This window comes from Ursus americanus, chromosome 10, assembly GCF_024610735.1.
Source record: "Ursus americanus isolate L20-20 chromosome 10, mUrsAme1.1.p, whole genome shotgun sequence".
Taxonomy (NCBI): domain Eukaryota; kingdom Metazoa; phylum Chordata; class Mammalia; order Carnivora; family Ursidae; genus Ursus; species Ursus americanus.
The window spans coordinates 9,617,577-9,639,274 of NC_142136.1; the positions used below are offsets into that span (position 1 = coordinate 9,617,577).

General features: G+C 37.3%; 1 protein-coding gene across 3 annotated transcripts in view; it reads left to right on the forward strand.

Annotated features, from left to right (window-relative positions):
• Positions 1–21,698, forward strand: part of FGF14 (fibroblast growth factor 14) — a 589,777-nt gene that overhangs the window by 456,315 nt on the left and 111,764 nt on the right. For all 3 annotated transcript variants that reach the window (XM_087864997.1, XM_087864998.1, XM_045812769.2), the window contains 2 exons: positions 7,612–7,722; positions 13,696–13,799. In XM_087864997.1, the coding sequence (XP_087721123.1) occupies positions 7,612–7,722; positions 13,696–13,799 (215 nt within the window). The remainder of the gene's footprint in view (positions 1–7,611; positions 7,723–13,695; positions 13,800–21,698) is intronic.

The following is a 21,698-nucleotide window of genomic DNA, read 5'->3' on the forward strand; positions in this document are numbered from 1 at the left end:
TTTATATTATCTTTTGCAATTATATAATTAACATTTGTAATTTATTTTTAAATATATAATTACAATTTAGAAGAAATAAGTTAGCAAACCAGAAAACACAATGTGTAATAATTATTCATCTTTGTAAGTGATGAATAAATAAACAGTAGATCCAACATTTTTAGATTTCATTGTCCAATGCTGAATTATGTTGAGGCCATAGGAGGACCAATGTGTCTCTAATATGTTAGAATCTTGCAATTAGAGAACCTCATTGGAAAATAGTATTGGAAGGGGGTGCTTTCAACTGAGCTCCAAAGATGTTCTTCCTTTTGGAGCTTGTAGACACTGGATATTCACAAAGCTAGTGAGAGTTCAACCCTGCATTAGGAATCCCAAGAACCACTCAGGTCTGTCTGTTCTTTGGAGCTGAGGGTCAAATATTAAGCAGGATATTATGGCATGCCTTTCCTTTAGTCATCTTCTCAAATATTTTCCCCAAGAAGAGGCTCTACCCATGGTTGTTTCCTTAATATACTTCATTAAGAGGGATTTTTTTGGCCAAAATAGTTTTGGAAAACAAATTTTTTAAAAAATTACTGATGTTTCCATTTCAAAACCCATATTTTTCTTTATCTCAAGCATACTCTGCTCCTCCAATTCTTAAATAAGATACAAAAAAATCCATCTTGCCTTGAATGCCATTTAGGGCTTATATATAGATTCTTTTAAAGACAAAGTGAATTCAGTCATTAGATATTTGCTCTGTGCAAAATATAATGATAGGTTACTGTGAATAACATATGATGCAAATTATCAAGGGATTTATCATGTATTTGCAGGGCAGGAAGACACAAAAACCCAATAATTTCAGACATGACTAATTGGCGTAAAACCATATTATACATTCTCCCTTATCCCTCTCAGTAGATAACAAGCTTTTTGAGGGCAAGAACTATTTTTTTAATGCAAGATTCTATCTCTAGTCCCTACAAGCATAAGATTCTGGTATGCAGAGGTGGACAGCCTATTCTAGGCTGTGCAATCAACAGTTAAAATTGAACAGACCTAGTAATGCATTGGATTGGGTTGGTGGATTGGGGGACCACTCTGAAATCACTGAAACAAGGTTCCTAGCGGGATGGGCCCCTGAGGTAGCATGGGGGCAATTTCCAGAGGAAGTTGAATGCCATCCTAAGGATGGCATTAACAAAAAGATATAGCAGGTTTTCACATACCTTTAGTTTATTCATCATTTTCCTAGTGTCCCCACCCCACCTTCATTCTCAGCCCTTTGGAAGAGCTCCTGATATGGTTTATTTTTATGGCTGAATTATATGATAATTTATGGCTTTGGGTAAATTATTCAAAATGCTATTTTCTGCTACTAGGAGTGCCAAAATCTAATTAGATCTGCCACAAAAATGTCTATTCCAAAAGTTGCTTTTTACTCTGTAAAAAACATGTGATTTTTCCATAGCTAATAGAGGAGTGACATTTAAGAACCCGCGCTGGTAACCAACTAGTACCGAGACTCACGTGTAAACAAACACGGTGTGTGTGATGTATATACATTTTTATATTTGCTATATAGAAACACATGCCATATTGTGAATTTTTCAATTTAAATAATGATTAAAAATATATCCACCATTCTAAGGATTATCCCGATTTCTCTTTTGTCAGTCGGCACATTGCATGAAAACAATTTGTGACAGTGATTGATTTAAATGAACCTACTTCTGAGAGAGTGATTGTTTTAATTAAAAATGTTGGGTTTTTTTTTTCTTGTATCTGAAGACAGTTGAACTGATTTGCATTTCTTTCAGTTTTGAGTGTTGAGGCTAATATATTATGAGACATTTTTTTTTTCTTGAAACACATGCACATTAGCTTTCATTATTTCTATTTTAATTAATGTCAGAGAGCATAGTTAGTACAGAGTTTCAGACAAGGAGTATCCTCAAAACATTTCTAGTAAAATGTGCAAGTAAAATGTGTTATACGGTAAGCATAACAAAAGAGAAAATAGAAGGAAAAAGGATAATTAAAAAAAGTTGTCATATATTCTTAAGCAGAGTCAATCTTCTGAATACATAAGTATATTAGGAGGGAATGAAGAACTCTAACAGTTTTATGAGTTGAAAAATATTTTTGCATTTTTTATATGACTAGCTGAAATCTAGGTGAGGGATTTCAGATATTTATTTTCCGTCAGTTATTAATTGAGAGTCAAGGTTATAGGGGTTTCAGATATATCAGTACAAAAACAAAATCCTTGTTCTTGTAGGGCTTGTATTTAGCATTCACTGGAAGAATGTCACCAAGCCTTCTTATCCTATTAGTTTAATGAAAAAAAAAAATGAACATGTACCTCAGTATAAGCTTGTTTCACACATGTAATATTTTCACTGTTTAATATCTCAAGGCATACTATTCACTTGGGATGATGTTCTGTTTTTATCATGGTAGATATCCTAACATTTTCACACTTTTGGCTGACTTCGTGTTAGATCTGAATAGGTAGGTCATCATTGCTTTTGTTACTTATTTGTATACTTGTTTTTACCCACATAACCCATATGGAAGGTTGGTCATCTTTGCTATTTTCTTGGTGTTAGATTTTTTTCTTTTAGTATCACCATTAATCCATCCTATCTCTGTTGGATTTTTTTCCCTAAAATATCTCAACTTTAGGCAAACTAGATAATATAACGTACACATCTTCTTAACCTAGAAGGTATAAACTTCAGCATATTGCAAAGCACTCATTGAGAACAATGACTGGCAGCCAGGGTCACAGTGTCAGCCCCTCAGAATTATAGGATGCCCCAACCTGACTCAGGTTCTTCAAGGACCTCATGTGACATGTCACCCTGAAGACTCTGAAGTCAAGTCATGTTAACTATTAGCAAAGCTTATTTCTTTTTTCATTTTTGGAGATGATGACCAAACCACAAGTTCTACTACTGGGTCTTCACGTGCTGCAATCCATTGCCTTTCCCTCCTTGTTGGGGAGAGACAGCCCACTTTGGATGCTCTTTTCTGAGAGATCTGTGCTTCTATTGCAGCTGCCCAGACCGGGTCCTGTCCATTCTGGCAGTCATGTGAGATATTTTTGGTTCCTTTTGTCGATGTTTCTCTCACAGAATCATAAAATAATACATGTAAGTGAGCTGTCCAGCACATATTAGGCTGAAGTTGAGACTTGCTGTAGAGTGAGATGATGGAGGGTTTGTTCTCCTCTACACAGTAGATCTAGAAACTTAGTCATACCATTGCCTGACCACATATAACTGATGTGGTTGTTTTCTCAGGAAAATTGTTTCATTTTCTTTTGTTTTGTGTTTGCTATGATTATTTGGCTCTGTATTTTAGGGCTTTGAGGAAAGGTTTTGTTTTCTTCTGTTTTAATTATTTGAAAGAGTGACCTCAAGCTATAAGTGGCCGCATTGCACGATGGCCAGTTTTATAAGTGAGGATCATAGTGAAGGATTTGTGGATATGTGACTGTGCACAAAGAGAAACTAATACGTGGAATCCTTGAAAATTGGGGGCAACCAGTTAATCTACAACAGTAATATGCATTTAGGTTATTTGCATATATGTATGCAATATCATTTGCAAGGATGTATGAAATGTTATTTTTATACATCCGTTGTCAAAAGGCATTAATAAGTTTTATTAAATCTGTATTTTCATGAAATTATAGGAAATTTTTTAAATAATGTTGAAAAATATATATTCTCGTAACCAGCAAAATATATTTATATTTCACATTTTAGTGTGTTCTTTCCCATATTTTCCCCCATGGATAATATTTTTTACATAGTCATGCTCATGTTATATGCATATATGTCATAACACAAAAGTTTATAACATGGAGGATTTATTTTTAAGTTAGAAGTCTGAAAAGTACAATTACCTGGTCAAAAGTTTTAGACATTTTTCAGGCTTGACTGCCATCCTGGATTTCATGTTGTTGTTCCAAGTTTCACTCTTATTAGTAATATATGAAATTACTAGATAAATTACACTCTAACCCAGGCAGCATTCATTCAGGAAACATATATTGCCCGGCTCCTTTTTACTTAGACCCTGGAGATGTAATGGTGAGCAATATCATACATTTCGATTTTCTTCACAAAACTTACAGTGCAGTTTGGAGACAGATGTCAATCATATAATTGCACAAATAAATGTGAAATTCAAATCATGAATCGTAAAGCAAAATACTAACACTTGTTAACCCCTGTGGTGGGTACATAGACGTAGGTTGTATTAGTTCCGGTAACTTTAAATGTATTAAAAACATTTCAAAATGAAAGAATTTTGATGTTTTAAAAAATGAGTAATGCCTATGAAGAATGCTCTCATAAAGGCGATCAAAGGAGGAATCTGAACTCATCTGAGGTGTCAGGAAAGTGCCCCAGAGGAAGAGCTGTTGGAGCTGAACTTGAGAAGGAGGAAAAGGAGTTAAATACACAAAGATGTATGCGTGTGGGTGTGTGCGCACAGATGTGCAAGGAGGCATCTTTATGCAGGTGAGCGTATTTGAGACAAGAGAAGGTTAAGGGGACATGATACATATGAGAGATTATGGGGTATTTGCTGGCAGCCCCCGGTGACCCAGGCTGGACTTCATGGGGGATGGCGTGGAGCAGTACCAAACCAGGCAGGGCAGGTGAGATGGGGCCCCACGGCTGCAGGGCGTGAGTAGTTAAGGGGGTGGCCAGAGCCGCTGCATGTTTCCGGATCTGCTGGATTGGAACGGGCCACTGCAGGTGGGATAACCACCTAGGAGAGGCCGTGAGGGAGTGAAGTGCTGCTGGCAGTGAAAATAGAACAGGGGGAAGTAAGGGAGATTGTGAAGACAGCATCTGCACGAACCAGGCAAGTGTTCAGGTGGCATGACTAAGGGAAGCTCGGTGTTGATCTGAGCGGCTGAGACAGTTCACATGAGTCACCGAGTCAGGGGTATAAGTACCTTCTGGCTGGAGCTGGTAGCAGAGGGAGTTTAAGCCTACAGTATTGGATCTGCAGCCTTGCTGAGGGTTGCACGGGTGGAGATTTATTGGAAATGTGGCCAGTGGCAAAGTGGGGCAGATCGTAGAAGAGATTTTTCAAGCACTTTGATGCTAACTTCATGTTTTTGTTCTAAATCACAGATTCAGTTCCAAGTATGCAGGATTTGGGTTTAGATACAGCCATGGTTAATCTTTAAAAACCTAGTTTAAAAGAAAAAAAAAAGATTGGTTTGCATTTTATTTTAGGTTTTTTAAAGGTTCAGGTCAATTGTTCAACTTCCAGAGGCCACATGGTGTAGTGGTTATGGGGGCAGGATCGTGTTCGAACACCCGCTGGGCACTTGTCAGTTTTGTGCTCTTTGTCAGTTACTCCCTCACTCTGTCTCCACTTCCTCATCCTCAAACTGGGCTTCCCGTTAAGTAAGTGGTCATGAGTTCAATGAATTAATCCTGCAACGTACTAAGAACAGTGCCCGGCACCTGAGAAAAGCACAATGCTACTATGGTTTCTAAAAAGAAAACATCAAATAATGTGAAACTAGATACATAGATACCAATTTGGTTTCGTTTCTTTGAAATTTAGTGAGAACTCAAAAACACTGTTTGTATCTTGCTGACACTTCCTTATCAGAGATCAGGCGCGGTCCGGAAGAGCTCTCTTAGCCTCATGTCCTCCAGTCTCATCCGTGTTGTCACAAATGACACAATTTCCCTCTTTTTAAAGCTGAATGATAGTCCGTTGTGTATAGATACCTCATTTTCTTTATCCATTCACTCCCTGATGGACACTTAAGTTGTTTCCATATCTTGGCCAATGTGAATAATGCTGTAGTGAATATGGGGGTGTAGATATCTCTTTAAGACCCTGATTTCATTTCCTTTGGCTGTGTACCCAGAAGTGGGATTGTTGGATCAACTGGACTTGGTAGTTCAATTTTTAATTTTTTGAGGAAACCCCATGCTATTTTCCACAGTGGCTGCACCAATTTGCATTCCCACCAACAGTGCACAAGGATTCCCCTTTCTCCACATCCTTATCAATACTTGTTCTCCTTGTCTTTTTGATCATAGAAAAAGAAAAAAAAAGTGTTCTCTTCTTTTAAGTGTGAGGGAGCTTGGAGGGGTTGTATGTCTGTACTGCCTTGCCTGACCTACTTAATTCAAGTCCAGAAGATGTAGTAAGCTAAAAGGTAGAATTATTAAAAGTAATTAATTTTTTTTAAATCCTAGTCTTCTAGAAGCATCTACGCTCTTACATTTAGTCACACTGATGTGACGCCGTGGTGTTCATGCATTATTCCCCAGATTTTCTTCATTCTCTTGCGATCTTTGAAGAAAATCTGTGTACCATAAAGTCATTTTTCAAATTATTAGTTATATCATATGTATGTAACAATAGATATTGACATTCTCTTTAATTTCTTGAGCATTAAACAAAAAGCTAAGGGTATTCTGGTTTGGAACAGCCTTTTTTTGGCATGCGTATTTTTTTGTGTTCACCTGTTGGCAAATCCACAAATTTTCGGTCAGTTACAAGATGGTTGCCTTCATTGTTCTGTACCATTCTACTGTTTCGATAGCATGATCTGAGCGCATTTTCATGTCCCATTCAGCGCTTGTGGAGACGCGCCAGTTGCCATGGCAATGTCGAACATCAAATCTAGTCATGAGATGGGGATGGCCTTTGAAAAGCCACATGTAAATATTTATTTTCAAAGGTACAACTGGCCCTTTATAAAGCCTGGGTCACCTGAGTGGTTATCTTTTCAGTGCATCATCAGATGAGAAGTCTGTTACCATACAATTTCCCTTTTTGTTTTAATAAACTTCCACTGTCCTCTATTCTTGGTCCTTTTGTTTAAGAATTAAATCCATGTTAAATAATTTAATTCTCCTTTTTAGTTATAAATCAGTTTAATATGTCTAATTTGTCTGGATTATGACCACAGAGCTGACCTCACAGCATAGGTTTGTTATTATGCCTTACCTGAGCTCGGAAATCGACTTTCCCATTTTTCTATGGATCATGCCTAAGTACCAGATGCTTCCATGCCAGTTAGGGTGACCCTTTAGACATCAAAGAAACATTCTCCGTAATGGATTTTTTTCTAAGAACGCATATCAAAATGTTAGTGTGATTTAAGAAAAAGATACAGGTTTTTCACTTTTGGGGATTACTTCTCAAATTAAGTAAAAAGAAAAATCCATTAAAAAGCCTTTAGTAAGGTTTCTTAGAGCCAGAAGTTTGCCAAACTCTTGTATGGCCATCTTGAATGATATTAAACTAATTAGTTTAGGATTTAACTAATAATTAAATGAATAGATTCAGTAGCTTAATTGTTCTAATTAATCATTTAAGTCCACATGTTAGTTTTATAAAATGACCCATTTTCTGCAGCTGACAAATGCAGCTTATGACCTTCTATGATTAGTATGTGCCAGGTTTGATAAATACAGAGGAATCTGGGAGACACAGAGTAAAAGGTGCTACTTCTATCAAATGCCCTCTTCTGAAACAGAAAAAAATAAAAAGAATCAGAAAAAGAAATAAGAAACTCTATTGTGACACGTTGTGAGGCTTATGATAACTATGTTTGCCTTTCAGATCCCCAGCTCAAGGGTATAGTGACCAGGTTATATTGCAGGCAAGGCTACTACTTGCAAATGCACCCCGATGGAGCTCTCGATGGAACCAAGGATGACAGCACTAATTCTAGTAAGTGACAACCTCAGGCCACCCACTAACACAGTTGGTAGAAGATACGCTGCTACATAAATGACTTTTTAAAACTACATTTACAAATATTGGTAATGTTCATTTTTACAAATGTTACACTCTAGAATGCCATTCACAATTTTACTTGGACCACATGGATGAACACATGAACGGAGCAAAGCAAGAAGCCTGTCATTTTAAGATAATTAGTTTCTCTCTTTTTTTTTTTCTCAAAACAATTGGCAGATCCAGCCTTATTGTTACTTTTATCTCATAAAAGTCAAGTAAGTACACTAGTGCATTCAGATGAAAGATGAATCCATGTTTACCTTGGAAATATTTTTATCAGGCCTGTAGCTTTTTAATGATAACTGGAAATTCAAGAGCTATAAGGATTAGTTGTTTCAAAGAATAGAAGTGTAATTTTTCAAATTTGCATTCAACAAGAAAAGATAGTATCTTTTTTATAGAGAGGACATGAAGGCCCTGTGCCTTTAAATACATTGCACAAAATGTTTCCCTATTTTATAGAGTTGAGTCTATAATGATTTGTCTTAATTGAAAAGCCACTGACCTTCCATTGTATTAGTGTCTGCCTCCAATTTATTGTTTTTTAATATATAACTTTTCTTTGTATTTTCATTCTGTTGTCCCTCCTTACTCAATTGTCTGTGTTTTTCTTTCCCATTTTCTGTTTATACTGACATTGGATTCCTCTTAATTTAGCATATCTGTTTTAAAATAGACACTTTCTACTGCTCAGGAGAATTAATGAAAAGCAAAAACTTATTTTATTGGAAATATTTATTCACATATTACTAGTGGATCAGGAATGGATATGAATCTTTTCATCCATTTAGCATTTACCCTTCATATGTAGGACATCATTCCATGAAAAGAAGGGAGGATTTGAATACATAAGACCAAATTATAGGCACTTTCTTTTTTCAATTCTAGTAATCAAATTTTCAATAGCACCGAGAATAGCTAATAACATAATGTAGACTGGTTTTTTTGCATTTGGTGTCACTATGTGAAGTGTCAATATTTTCCCAGCCATTGTGTTTACCTTTTAGACTTTGGACCTTGCTTCATTTTAAATTTTTCTTTCAACTTTAAGATTTTTCTGTTTGTCTGCGTTTTCCTCCTTTTCAATTTCTAATCTTTTTCTCTGTGTCTATTATGTTACCCTTCTGTCCTTTAAAACTTTTCCCTATCATATTTGTTCATTGGTTCTCTGTCATTGTTGCTTATTTCCTTCTTCTATTTAGAGAAAGAGAAGATAAAGCAATTCAAACACAAGAAAGAGAAGTTATTTTTACTCATAAGACTGATGTTAACCATTGTTTACTTGTCGGGATTTTGCTATTAGGTTGAACTTTTTTAAAAATATAAGGACTTGACCATTTTTTGATCTTTAAAAGATGTCAGTTTCTTCTGGTTCAAGCTAATACATGTATGTCTGCTCATTTTCTTCTATCTTTAACTCCTTACCCATTCTTTGACAAAAGACATTCTCTTTTTCTTATGTCATATACTTGTGGCGGTCATGGACTCCTGAGATTCATAAGTTCTGATGTCTTCAATGGTCTCTGATTTCTTTCAGCCAAAATCTGGGGGAGTGTGAGGACTAGTTTTCCATAACTCTGATCACTGCAAGAATTAAGTCATTCTGACTTAGAACTTGAGGCCATCCCTTATGACAAAGTTTTCAAGAAAGGAAATAAACCATAACTATATATAAATGCTGCTTAGTTGTATTCTCAGGAAAAAAAATTTTCTTGCAAAGGCTTTATGCTCGTTTTCCTACCTTCTTCTTTGGTTTTTGTAATGCCAAACAAGTTGGTTGTTTTTAATGATGGAAATCAATATTGAATTAAGAAAGGTTAGGTAGACACTGTCTTTTACAGCATATTGCTTCAGAACTCAATAAGCAGCACAATATTTTCTAAACTGTGGAAGTGCAGATGTGGACATTATATGCACACACACATAATTATATCTGGTTATCTGAACCATATTCAACACCGCACTGGAAAGCTGAGACACCGAAAGAGACACAACCTTCTGTTCTCTAAATGTGTGAGCCTTCTTTTCTCCTGGTGTGTAACCACGGAACAAGATTCTTGGGGCAACACTTGGAATCCTCTCTAATCCCCCTAAATGCTGGTGAGGAATGAAGAGAGAGCAGGCGCTCCTGTGTCCGAGCAAACCAGAACCAAGTCACAGTGCCCGCCCGCCCTCAAGGGGCTTGCACTGCTGTGCCAGAGCTTGCCCAAAGCTTCTTTTCTTATAAGTTATGTTGCATTTTACGTGCACGTTTAGCTAGTTACGTTAGTTTTGTTACTATTTCAACATTTGCAAAGATCTAGCAGAAGAGAACAAAACAGGGTGAGATAGAGATTCTCTCCTCAAAAGGCATAAAAATTGTACAACCCTAAAATTTAATAAAATTTGGCAGGACTGCGGCAGCTTTATCAATGATATGGGAATGACTGATTAACGCTACTTTTGGGTAGCATCACCTTTGTAATTGAAAAACACAGTTTTTTAGGTGAAATTTAAGATGATTTCCTTTTCTCTGGCTCATTACAGCAGTCTTATGAGTCTTAAGAAAATCATAAGCCATGAAGAGTATTCTATAAAAAAGAGGGGGGAGCACTAGAGATGCTGGCAGCCAGGTCCTAATGGGAGCACTGCCCTTTTAGTTTGCTTTAGGGTGCAATGTAGTAATTTACATATACATTCCAGATATTTGATAATTCTTTGAATACAAAACAAGGATTAGTCATCTGTAACTAGGAAAAATAAGGAGAAATGCCCTAAAAGTCACCACGATGCCACTGTAAAGGTTACCAAATAACAAAACTGAGGCTCAAACCTTCAAATCTTCATGATTTGAGTTGAACACATATCACACAACTAAGCAGGTGCTGATTTAGAACTAGGTAAAGTCAGAACCGCCCTACTAAGCTGCCTTTGTCAAAATTTTCAGATGAGTTGAGAAGAGAAAGACCAGCAGGCAGGTGAACCCGACACTAAAGTCCTCCCTGGGTTTTCCAGCCCAAGATCTAGAAATCTCTGGGAGGAAAAATGGCAAGACGATGGTTGATGATGGATGATTGGTCCAAATAGAGAAGATACTGTAGCAACTTGGCTGCTTCTTTTTGGCTTCCATGTGCCCTGGAAAGGTCTTTCACAGGAAGAAGTGAGCACCCAGATTACTTCAGCACCAGAGTCATTTTGAAAAGTGTATTCATTTAAAATCTTGGAGCTTCCCATCTGTCTACTAAACGTTAGCATTACCATGAACTATGGCATTAATTAAGGGGTGGTTTTCTTTTCCCCCAGTTGGCTTTTGGGATGCCATGAGGTTTTCCTGTGCTCTTAAACTTAATTGCTCCTGTTACCAGACTTAATAAATGCTACAGTTGGAATAAGACTATAGAAATATCAATATGCCAGGAACTTTAGCAATATTAAAACCTCACATGAACCAAGCCCTATCACCTTAAAAATTCCCGGCCTGATAATTTGATGTGTAAAAACTGCCCATCATTCACAGTGACCACCACCCCACAGGCCTTGGGATGGTGATTTTCTCTTTGGCTTTGCTTTAGGGTCATTTGAGGAGCTTTAAAAAAAAAGTTCCGTATGCCCTAAACCCTATCATCACTTCCAGAGATTCTTATTTAATTTAATTAGTGTGCAATTGGGCATGGCTATCCTTTTTTATGAATACAGCTAGTTTTAAAGGATAACCAGGGTTGAAAATCACTTTTATATGGAAAACTAGGGTATTCCACAGAATAAACAAAGTATCATGAACATCTTATTCTGACTCCCTTAGGCTTTATGACATTGCTTTGTAATTATATAAAATACAAAAGGGGTGGAAAAATATAATGATGTCTCAATTAATGTGGGTATCTGTAGTTTTAATTAGCACCATGGATTCATTATGGTCAGCTCTGAATGGGCTTCCTCATGACAGTGGTTATATGGATTCACTTTGTATTATCATTCTGTAAATGGTAATAACTGACATTTTATAATTCAGGTCCCAACCAAAATCCTAGGAAAAAAGACCTATTTTTTGTATGGTCATTTTAGACTATCATCTAGAATTTTTCTCTTTCCCATACCACATTATTTTTGTGTCTTCATATGTTCTTACTTTCTAGAATTATAACATCTGGCCTATATAAAGTATACGGCATTTATAAATACCATTAAGGGTACATAAATATTAGAATAATTATGTTTGAATGGGTTAAGTTAGAATAGTTTTGAAGGACAGTCATACAATTGTTTTTCCTCCAAAACTTTTGCACATCAATTAGGAATTTTTCTATGGTGCCCATCCTTTCAAAATATGAGGGAGATGGGACAGTTTAGGTGTTCTGACCAAGAGTGGAATTGGCTACTGGCCCTCTCCCACAAAGAAGAAATACTGAGTTACAGTGACACAAGTACTTCATACTGCTCAATGATTCCCACTCGTGTTTACCATTTAAGTAATAGAAGTGAGCAAACATAAGCCTCCTTCTTCCATAACATAAGCCCCTAGAATCCCATGAAAGATGGCCCAATCTTAGTTTGCATCATGAAAGCTGATAGCCACTGAACCATATACACTCCTCTGAGTAATCCTGTAGGGATAATTATCTATAGCCATTGCCCGCCATGTTCCTTTCATCACAGACATCTTGAGATCTTGGGATCAGTAACTTGTACTAATTGAAAGAGAAGGTATAATTTTCCCCCAACCTATTCTGAGAATACATGTGGTGCCTCAGAATTAGATAGAAATTAATTTATGTAGTCCATTTTAAATTATGTACTGAGTAGACCCGTAGATTGAAGTCAATGTGGCCCACATTTTCCCAATTATTTGTCTTTTGTGGAATGCAGTTGAGAACCTAGACCTCAGGTATTTTGCTTACTTGTTTACTGCAGCATCTCAGTGCTGTTGTTGCCTGTTCTGGCCTGGTCCAGTTGCTTGGAATTAGTCTTCAATTAAGACCTTGCATGGGAGCAAATAACCGCACTGTGGATAATTAACTTCTCTTATAAACGTATCTACAATAAAGTCCCCCAATGATCAAGCATTCTTATTACTAAGAATGGTGCTAGAATACCTACTGAAGAGTTAACATATAACCCTGGCACAGAAATGTGTTAAAGGAATGTGAAGACTTTTTAGGAAATCAATGATAACATTGCTCTCTGTACTATGTAAAAATATATAAAAATACTTTCCTTGTCAATAAGGGAAGAAACGAAACATGGAACTGTAAATGAGTTTTTATCTCTTAGATGGGTAAAATTGAGCACTTTCCCCTCTTTTATTTTAGTTATCACTCACAGCGTTATGAAATATTAGTAAAGAAAATGTCTCTCTAAGAAGTGCGTGCCATTCAGTATGATTAGTTCTTTCTAAATTGAGCGCGTTGGCAGGCGCACATCTTTTCTGGGCCCTACTGGCCTCTCATATTGGTTCAGCAAGAGTAATTCCATTTTGGAATTACCATCTTAACTTCTGGCCTGTCCTACATTGCAGTGATAAAGCACACCTTCTGCATGAAAGACCAGAATAAGCATTCAGCTTGGACTTTTTAAATTCCACTCTTTGAGAATCTTCACAGCTGATCTCTTTTGGTACCAAACGATATCAGAGACTGTGATCCTGGAATCGGGATTACAGTCCTGATTCCGTTTATTATTCTATCAGTTCTTTGGAATGCTATAGGCAGACTGTTAAGGTGTGCAAATTGAAGCTCAAGTGCTAATTTTACCCATTGCAGAAACATCTTAATTTTAAAGAGAAATAAAAGTTAATTAATTGGACTTTCTCAGAAGGTTGCAACAAAGATTATTATTTTTTAAATAAAAGAAATGAAGGAGGGAAAAGAGATGGCAAGGCTTTGCTGCTCCCGGCCCATTTGTGACAGGCTATGTTTATCTTTACAGCACTGTTCAACCTCATACCAGTGGGACTGCGCGTTGTTGCCATCCAGGGCGTGAAGACAGGGTTGTATATAGCCATGAATGGAGAAGGTTACCTCTACCCATCAGTAAGTAACATGCCAAAGATATTGGCCACTCATTCAATGCTTGCAGAATAACTGTAGCAGCAACAACAAAATGAAAAGGATCTGTGTCTGTTGATTCTGCCATTTTTGCTTTAATATTTGATCTCTACTACAATGCTGTAAGGGCTGTTGATTCATTCTTCATCAATGTTTGATAATATCAGCATGTCAAGCAGAAGAGTAATATTACCTCTTGAAGTTGTGCATTTGCATATTTTTAAAAAATGAACTAGTTGTGGGAACTTGAGTAATTTTGAAAGAGTTGATAGTTGATATAAACTTTTTTTTCTGTTTAGAAAGGTACTTGTCTTAGAGAGTTTCCTATAAAAGATTATTCTGTAAAAAGAAACAGAATATGAATTTTAAAAAAGAAAATGTAAAGAGAGTAGTTCTTTTAAAACTAGGAATTCAGGTTGTGTTAATGTTTTACTGGGGAAAATACTTCTAATATAAAATGTATATTGCAGCATTTAAAATCAAAGCAAGTCTTCCTGTTTGTGTTAATATATATGGGAAGTTGAGCACTTTTTTAGCCTTATGACTTCTGGAATATTTACTATTTTCAAATAATTCACATTCAGATGTGCTATATCCATATGATATTGTGTAGTTAGAATTAATTTCTGCCACAGAACCAAGCAATAGAGACCTAGATGAAAGTATTTCTTTTCACTATCCTTTGTGCAAAAATTGACAGATTAAGTTTGTGGTGCCTCAAAGAAAAATGCTCTTGTTGGGTTTGCATGTCATCTTCATATAAATTCTTTAAAACTCTGTTGTTGGTAAATATGATCATCAAAAAACTACATGTAAACATATATACAGATATTACACACACACACACACACACACACACACACACACACACACAACTTAAGCAGAAACATTCTCTGGGGCATTTTCTTGAGCAAATCTGGGAAATCCTGTCAAAGAAAATGAAGTTCAAGCTGCAGATTCTCTCTGCGGTGAGCTGGAAAATGTTCTTGTTATTCTGGAAGCTTCATCTGAGTTCCCTGAAGGGTGTTCCTACAAACAGTCCTGGGCCCCACATTATGCAAATTGCATTCTGTTGCACAAGATGAATATTCAACATACCGAGAGCAAGATCCAGCTAGAATTCCCTGTCCCCCCCCTTTAAGAACAATATGATTCGGATAAAGATCACTTTCTGGAGATGCCTTCGTTCACACACAAGTCAATTTTATTGATTTGACATTTGTTCTGTTATTTTTGTTTCTTTCTTTTCCCTCAGGTAATCTTTGAGATGCTTAAAAATTATTAGCTGCAGCATCTGCCATAGCCTGTAGTTCTCAGGTCCTGTTGAAGATTTTATCACATTGTTTGTTGTGCTCTGATACATATGTTTATGTCAGGGGACATGTGAATGTTTATTTTATCTTTTTGCTACTGAGGGAGGTGCTTTCTATTTTTTGTGATGAGGTTGCACATGTATACCATTTTTTTTAAGGTAGAGAAATCATCTTGAGTGTGTGTCTTTGCTGAAAATACAAGTACAGTTATGTTTGGTGCAGTCAAAGCAGTGGGGCAGGAATAGAAGTGAGGAAGGCATTAATGCCCGGACTATGCAGCTTCCTGCCCAGGAATCAGGTCTCAAAGGCTAGCTGGGGGTGACAGCATTTGCTCCCAGATTTGTCTCAGTGACAACTTCAAGCTTGTTATCGACCCATCATTCTCTACTCTCACCTCCCTGGTTCTCCAGTTTCTTGGCATCTGGGCCTCCCTTTTAGTGCCTTGATTCCCTGACTTACAGATGTTGGCTTTCTTCTCTTCCCATCTTGACTCTTTGCTTTGAATCCAGGATCTGGTAAAAGGTACTCTATCTGCCCATCCCCTACCCTGAGAAGTCCCACTGCCTAGGTCAGCCCCTTAAAATCCTCAGCCATCTCACAGGAAGGGGACTTAGATCCAAACCAAATGCAATTTCCAATCTTTACTAAAGTCCATAGTTAAAGTGCTCTGTTTATTTCAATGTAATGAAATGTGAACTTCAAACATTTCAGTAAAAAGAATGTATTTCCATAGTCAATCATTTATTTCATAATCAGTGAGTGCTTACTTGAATAATAATATTGCATAACAATATAACAATGACTATACTATATAATAATAATAATGGCTAGTATTTATATAGTACACTCTGCCCAACACTGTTCCAAGCACTGTACAGTCTTACCTCATCTAATTCTATTAAGCAAATACTATTAAAACAATCATACTGGGGCACCTGGGTGACTCAGTCAGTTGGGCGCCTGCTTTAGGCTCAGATCATGATCCCAGAGTCCCGCGTCAGGATCCTGGTTCAGCAGGGAGTCTGCTTCTCCCTCTGCCCCTCACTTCACTCATGCTCTCTCTCCCTTGTTCTCTCTCTCTCAAATAAATAAACTTTAAAAAATATATCTTTAAGAAAAACCGATCATACTGATACACAGACAGTTTAAAAATCTGTGCAGTCTGCCAGGTAGTAAATAGAGAAGGCAGAATTTGAGCATTATTAGTCTGACTCATTAGCTTTCTGTTTCACTATACTGTTGCCATGTGCCAGACATTTTTCATCATATGGTCTGGCACCTATTCTAACAAGAAGTTATAAACACATGATGATGTAATGAAAACCTTTAGGGAATTGTTACCTAGGGAACAAACTTCATTTCAATTATTAAGAAGTGTAATTTGAAACATAATCAGTTTCCTTTGGAGATTCTCAAATTTAAAAAAAATAGAAAATTACATTTATCTGGGAAAAGTTTGATGTTATACACTGAGTGTTTAAGGTTCTGAAAATTTATTACATGTAACATTTGAAATTTAAATTAAAAAACCCATGTCAAACATGGTTAACTCAACTAAGAAGTTTTGAAGTAAATTGAGTAGGTGTTTTAAAAGGAAAACTTCAGTCAGCCTCAGGTTTAAAGAAAAAAGTAATGAAGATTAGAGTCCTAGAAATGAAGGAATCCATTTTAAGCTAATGCCCACTTTAAAAAGATCAACTTAATGTTTGCATGGTATAAACTAGGGCCTAATATGGTACCAATTTTATTGAGGATCCGTAGGTTTAGAACATAGGCAATAACTCAGATCATTCAAAACGAATTCTATTGAATGAAAAACATGGTAGTATTTTGACTCAAGGTGCATAGTTCTCTATTTGTATTGGAAGTAACTCTCATAAGCCCCTGGCACCCAAATAAAGATATTCAATTTGTCAGATAATTTCACTTCGGAGGGGGAAATGTATCTTGTCTGAAATGTAAATAACCACATTTTGGATGCTGAGGGCACATGTTCCCCTTGGAATCTTTCCTTTGATATGACAATAGTCATTTCTTTTGTGGTCATGATGATTATAATATGTTCCTTGAAGATGTATCGCAAGAGATTTAATGCTTTGAGCACAGGCTGCAAGGTCATAGAACAGAAACTGACAAGAAAATACTTATGTTAAAGAATTAGTTCAATATGATGTTTGGGAAAAAATGTATTTTGACTAAGTATAAACTATCCATAGTGCTGCAAGGAATGGTCAATTTTTTTTTTCAAACAACCTGTGACTTTGAAAGACTAAGAAAATTCTCCATTCTCCGTAGGGAGGTATGGTTTGAATGTAAAGTCTGAACACTGAAGAAAAACAGGGTGAAGGGAAAAGAGTATTCATCATTTGGGCAGAGAGAAAGAAGAGTTGAAGTCTGAGTGTGTTTCTGATATGAGCAAAGAAAAAGGGGCAGGGGAAGAAGGAAAAGAGATTGATGGTGGGTAGAGCCCTGGGCTTGTTCGGAACACCTGGGTCCCAGATCCAGACAATACCTATGTTTTCATGCCCCAGTCTCTGCTTCTCAAGCTTCTCATCTGTAAAATTAAAAAATTTCCCTGGATGCTTTCAGTTAATTTTAGGGTTGAAACTTCTGGTTCTAGTCTGATTGATTTTTTGAATGATGAAGTAATCGACATAAGTAAGATGTATAAAGATCCATTATTGCTGTCTTACCACAAGCTGACATTTATGAGAATATTATATTCCAAATGATGCTGTAAGTGTTTCTGTTACCCACATGCAGGCATCTGGGGTGGGAGGGCAGTCAGCCTTGGTGCTCTCCCAAGATTAAAATCTCATCTGACTTTCTTAACCAAGTGATACGAGTAGAGACGAAGATAATCCTTTTTCATGTATGTTTTTTAATTAAATCAAAAAAGTACACTGCTATTGTGTTTTGTAAATATTTGGGCTCATAAGAATCACTTGAAAAAAAGGGGGAAAAGGCAGATTCCTTGGATCAGACTCCAGATATTTCAATTTAATAGATCTAGTGGGAGCCCCAGGAACCTGTAGTTTAATAAGGATCCCCCTACTGCCCCTACTTGCCCACTGGTAGGTGAGTCAGAAGCCCATAGCCCAACAATCAGCAACCACACAGCAGGCATTGTTGCAGTGGCTGGCAGGGGAGATGATGGTAGCTTTAGACCAAGGTAGGAAGAGTAGAGCTGGTAGACAGACTACCTAGGTACCGAATCCAACAGTAAGTAAGATAAAATACTTGGTGTTCCTAACTTCCTCTGCCCCTAAGTTGAAGTTTACAGAAATGTGAAGCAGTTCTGCACTCCTCTTTACTAATGCAGCAACCCAACTATCTATACACAATGAACGTGGGGCAGGGGAAGGGATGAAACAGTCTTTAATTCAGGAAAATAAGGAATATGCTGTATATTCTGGAAAAAGCATGTTCAAGGACCTCAAAGTCTTATCTACTCTACATGAGATAGTTTTCCAATGTTGTACTCACATCTTTTAGAAATATTTTTCTGAGCCTCTTCTACAAAGGTGGGTCTGCCTTCCCACTTCTATGCCAGCAAGCATCTCTTACGTGTCTTGATTTGTGTTCCTTCAACTTCCCAAGGTCTCCCAGATAGGAAAGTCTCAGAGTCCCTGCCTCCACCTTTCATCCTTCAGTCCTCAGCTCTCTCAATAGGTCAGATTTTTTATTTTAAAAAGGATAGTAAATTTGAGATGATTATTAATGTCTCTGTTGTTCTAACCATCTATGACTCTATATGCATGTTTTTTTGCACAAACAATATCTAACACCTTTTGAGACTATATATACATATATACATATACATATATATATATAATTTGTGTATATATATTTGTGTGTGTTTCATTGGAATTATGTATTGTGCTTAAATTATACACACACTTATTCACATGATTATACTTTTGGTCAGAGTGTTTTTATTTCTTTTTATGAAATGTTAAATAACAGTTTTTAAGTTTACACATATTTTAAAGCTTTACTTGCTATGCTTAAAAATATTTCTTTTTTCATTAAGTTTCCCTATGGTTTCTCCCACATCATGACTCAGTTGGATATATTGCCCAATTTGAAAATGGCTATTATCCTTTCTTAGTATTTTGGCTAAGATAATTTATAGTAATAAGAAAGCAAGTATGGCACTTCAATTAATTTCCTTCCAGTATTCATGTAATTCCCACGACGCTGAACACTGATGCACAGAATATAACTGAGTATGACAAAGACAAGGAGTCTGTCATCCTACTTAGGGTCACTTGCCAAAAGGAAAAAGCAATTGAGAAACAAATGCAAATGTTAGACTACATGTAACTAATTTTAAGTAGCCTTTTGGGCAAAAGAAAAATGTGAAACACCCACGTTAGATTGAAAGTAGGCAATAAAAAGAAATGTGCTTTTAGGCTATCCAAGTTCCAATGCCATTTTATGGAGTACAAAGGCAGGAACTGGAGTTGATGGAGAAGATACTGAAGTTTAAGAGGGAGAAGAGGAGAGAAAGGAAAACGGAAAGGAAATCACAAATCAGCAGTAGGGTGATACACTAGACAGCATTAGGGAAAGAGGAAAGAGAAGAAAGAAAGAAGAGAGGGTGGGAGGGGTAGACAGCAAAGGGAAGGAAACGGGAGACGCATCACAAGGAAAAGAGAAAGGAAGGCCCATATCTTCTGCTCACTCCATCACCTTCCTGGGAACCGGCCCCCTCCCCCTCTCCCAGCTGAATCCTGGCTCCAGTCTCCCACTCTGGGATGGAGAAAACAAGACTTTCCCTCTTGAAGCCCAGGCTGGGCTTTCCAGCCACACCCAAAATACCTTCTCTGCTCCAACCCCATGACCACTTTGCCCTATTTCCCTTTCCCTTAGCCTTCTTTCCAGAATGCTGGCTGTGCTTGGTTAATGTTATTCTCTAAGCAAGGAAGGAATACGGCCATAATCTGGCTTCCAAAGGATTATATGTGTGATGGTGAGGATTAGTGGGAAGAGACTAATGGCAGTGTGACCACACTGCAACAGGCCAGTGAGGGATGCTGAGTATATACAATGAGATAATATTCAGCCCAGGAAAGGAGATCCTGTCATTTGCAACAACATAGATGGACCTAGAGGACAGTAGAGTAAGTAAAATAAGTCAGATGCATAAAGAAAAAAACCTGCATGATCTTATTTGTGGAATCTAAACAAATCAAATATATAGAAGCAGAGACTTGAACCCTGGTCACCAGGGCCAAGGAAGTGGGGGAAATGGGAAGAAAGAGAGAGGAAAACCTAAATAGGGCTTGCAAACTACAAACCTTTGCTTTCTTTGGACAGCATAAGTACGCACGCATGCACTCTCTGTGATCTGGTGGGACAGCACTATACAGTCTACAGTTTAACCACAACGACAATTTCTCCTGAATTTTATAAAGGAAGATATTGCACATATCAACTTTGTTTCTGGGCCTGGAGACAGTAGTGTTGGCAACCCCTGAATGAAGGGACTGGAAAGTGTGAGAGATATTTGAAGTGTTACTGAGAAGATGTGGAAAGAAGTCCATGGTGGTCTGGGAAGGGGGGTGACAGAGTCAAGGCTCGCTCAGGGAGGACTGACTTGGATGAAACCTGGTGATCTGTGGTGCTTCTCACGGAGAAAACAAAACCCAGAAGGAGGAGGGGGCGTGGGTGGAGGAATCTGTTGCATGGAGCTTGGGACATGCTCACTTTGCCCACAGAAGATGCAGGTGGGTTATACTCTCACTGGACCACTACTGGATGATGACAAAGCCTCTTTCCTCTGAAAGAACCATGGCTAAGGGCCGTCTTAAGAGTGATGTGCAGATAGAGAAAGAATTGTCTGTGATGGATGGTGATTATTTTCCTTTCTTCCTGAATGTAAGACAAACGATGAAGAAATGGGGTGAAAGACATCAGCATAAATGAAGTTAGATATTAGAAAGAATTTTAGAAAATAACATGACTTCTTAAGAAAGCTTTCTCATCTATTTTACTTAATTCCCAAGTCTACAGAATCAGTAGAGGCAATTTGGGACACTGGATAGCAAAGCAGAGGACCAGCAGAGTTAAATTTGTAACTTGTGTAAAAAGGATGCTAATAATATGGGAGGGGACTCTCAGGTCTTCAGATATTCTCATGGTGGTTCACAATCCTCAACAAACATAAGACTTATTCAGATAGCAGTGTAAATAACCAGATCCAGAACATTAGCCTGAAAGATTGCAATTCAGTGAATCCACTATGTCTTAAGATTCAGATTTTTGAATAATATCCCAGGCATTTCTAATGCAGGTGCCTGAAGGAGCACACTTTGATAAACATGGGTCTACATCACTGTCTCAGGAACCAGGACATTGAGATTAAATGACTTTATATTTACCATTGTTTATGATGATGATGGTGGTGGTGTTTACAAATTCACAGTCCGGTTCACGGCCCTTGCAGTAAGCAGAATGACTGGCCATAAAAAGTGTTCACCTTTCCTGTTGACCAGGTGGTCTGGCCTGTGAGCAAACAGAGAAAAGCCTTGTCTGTGATTGCTCTGCTCAGTCTGGGAATAGGGTA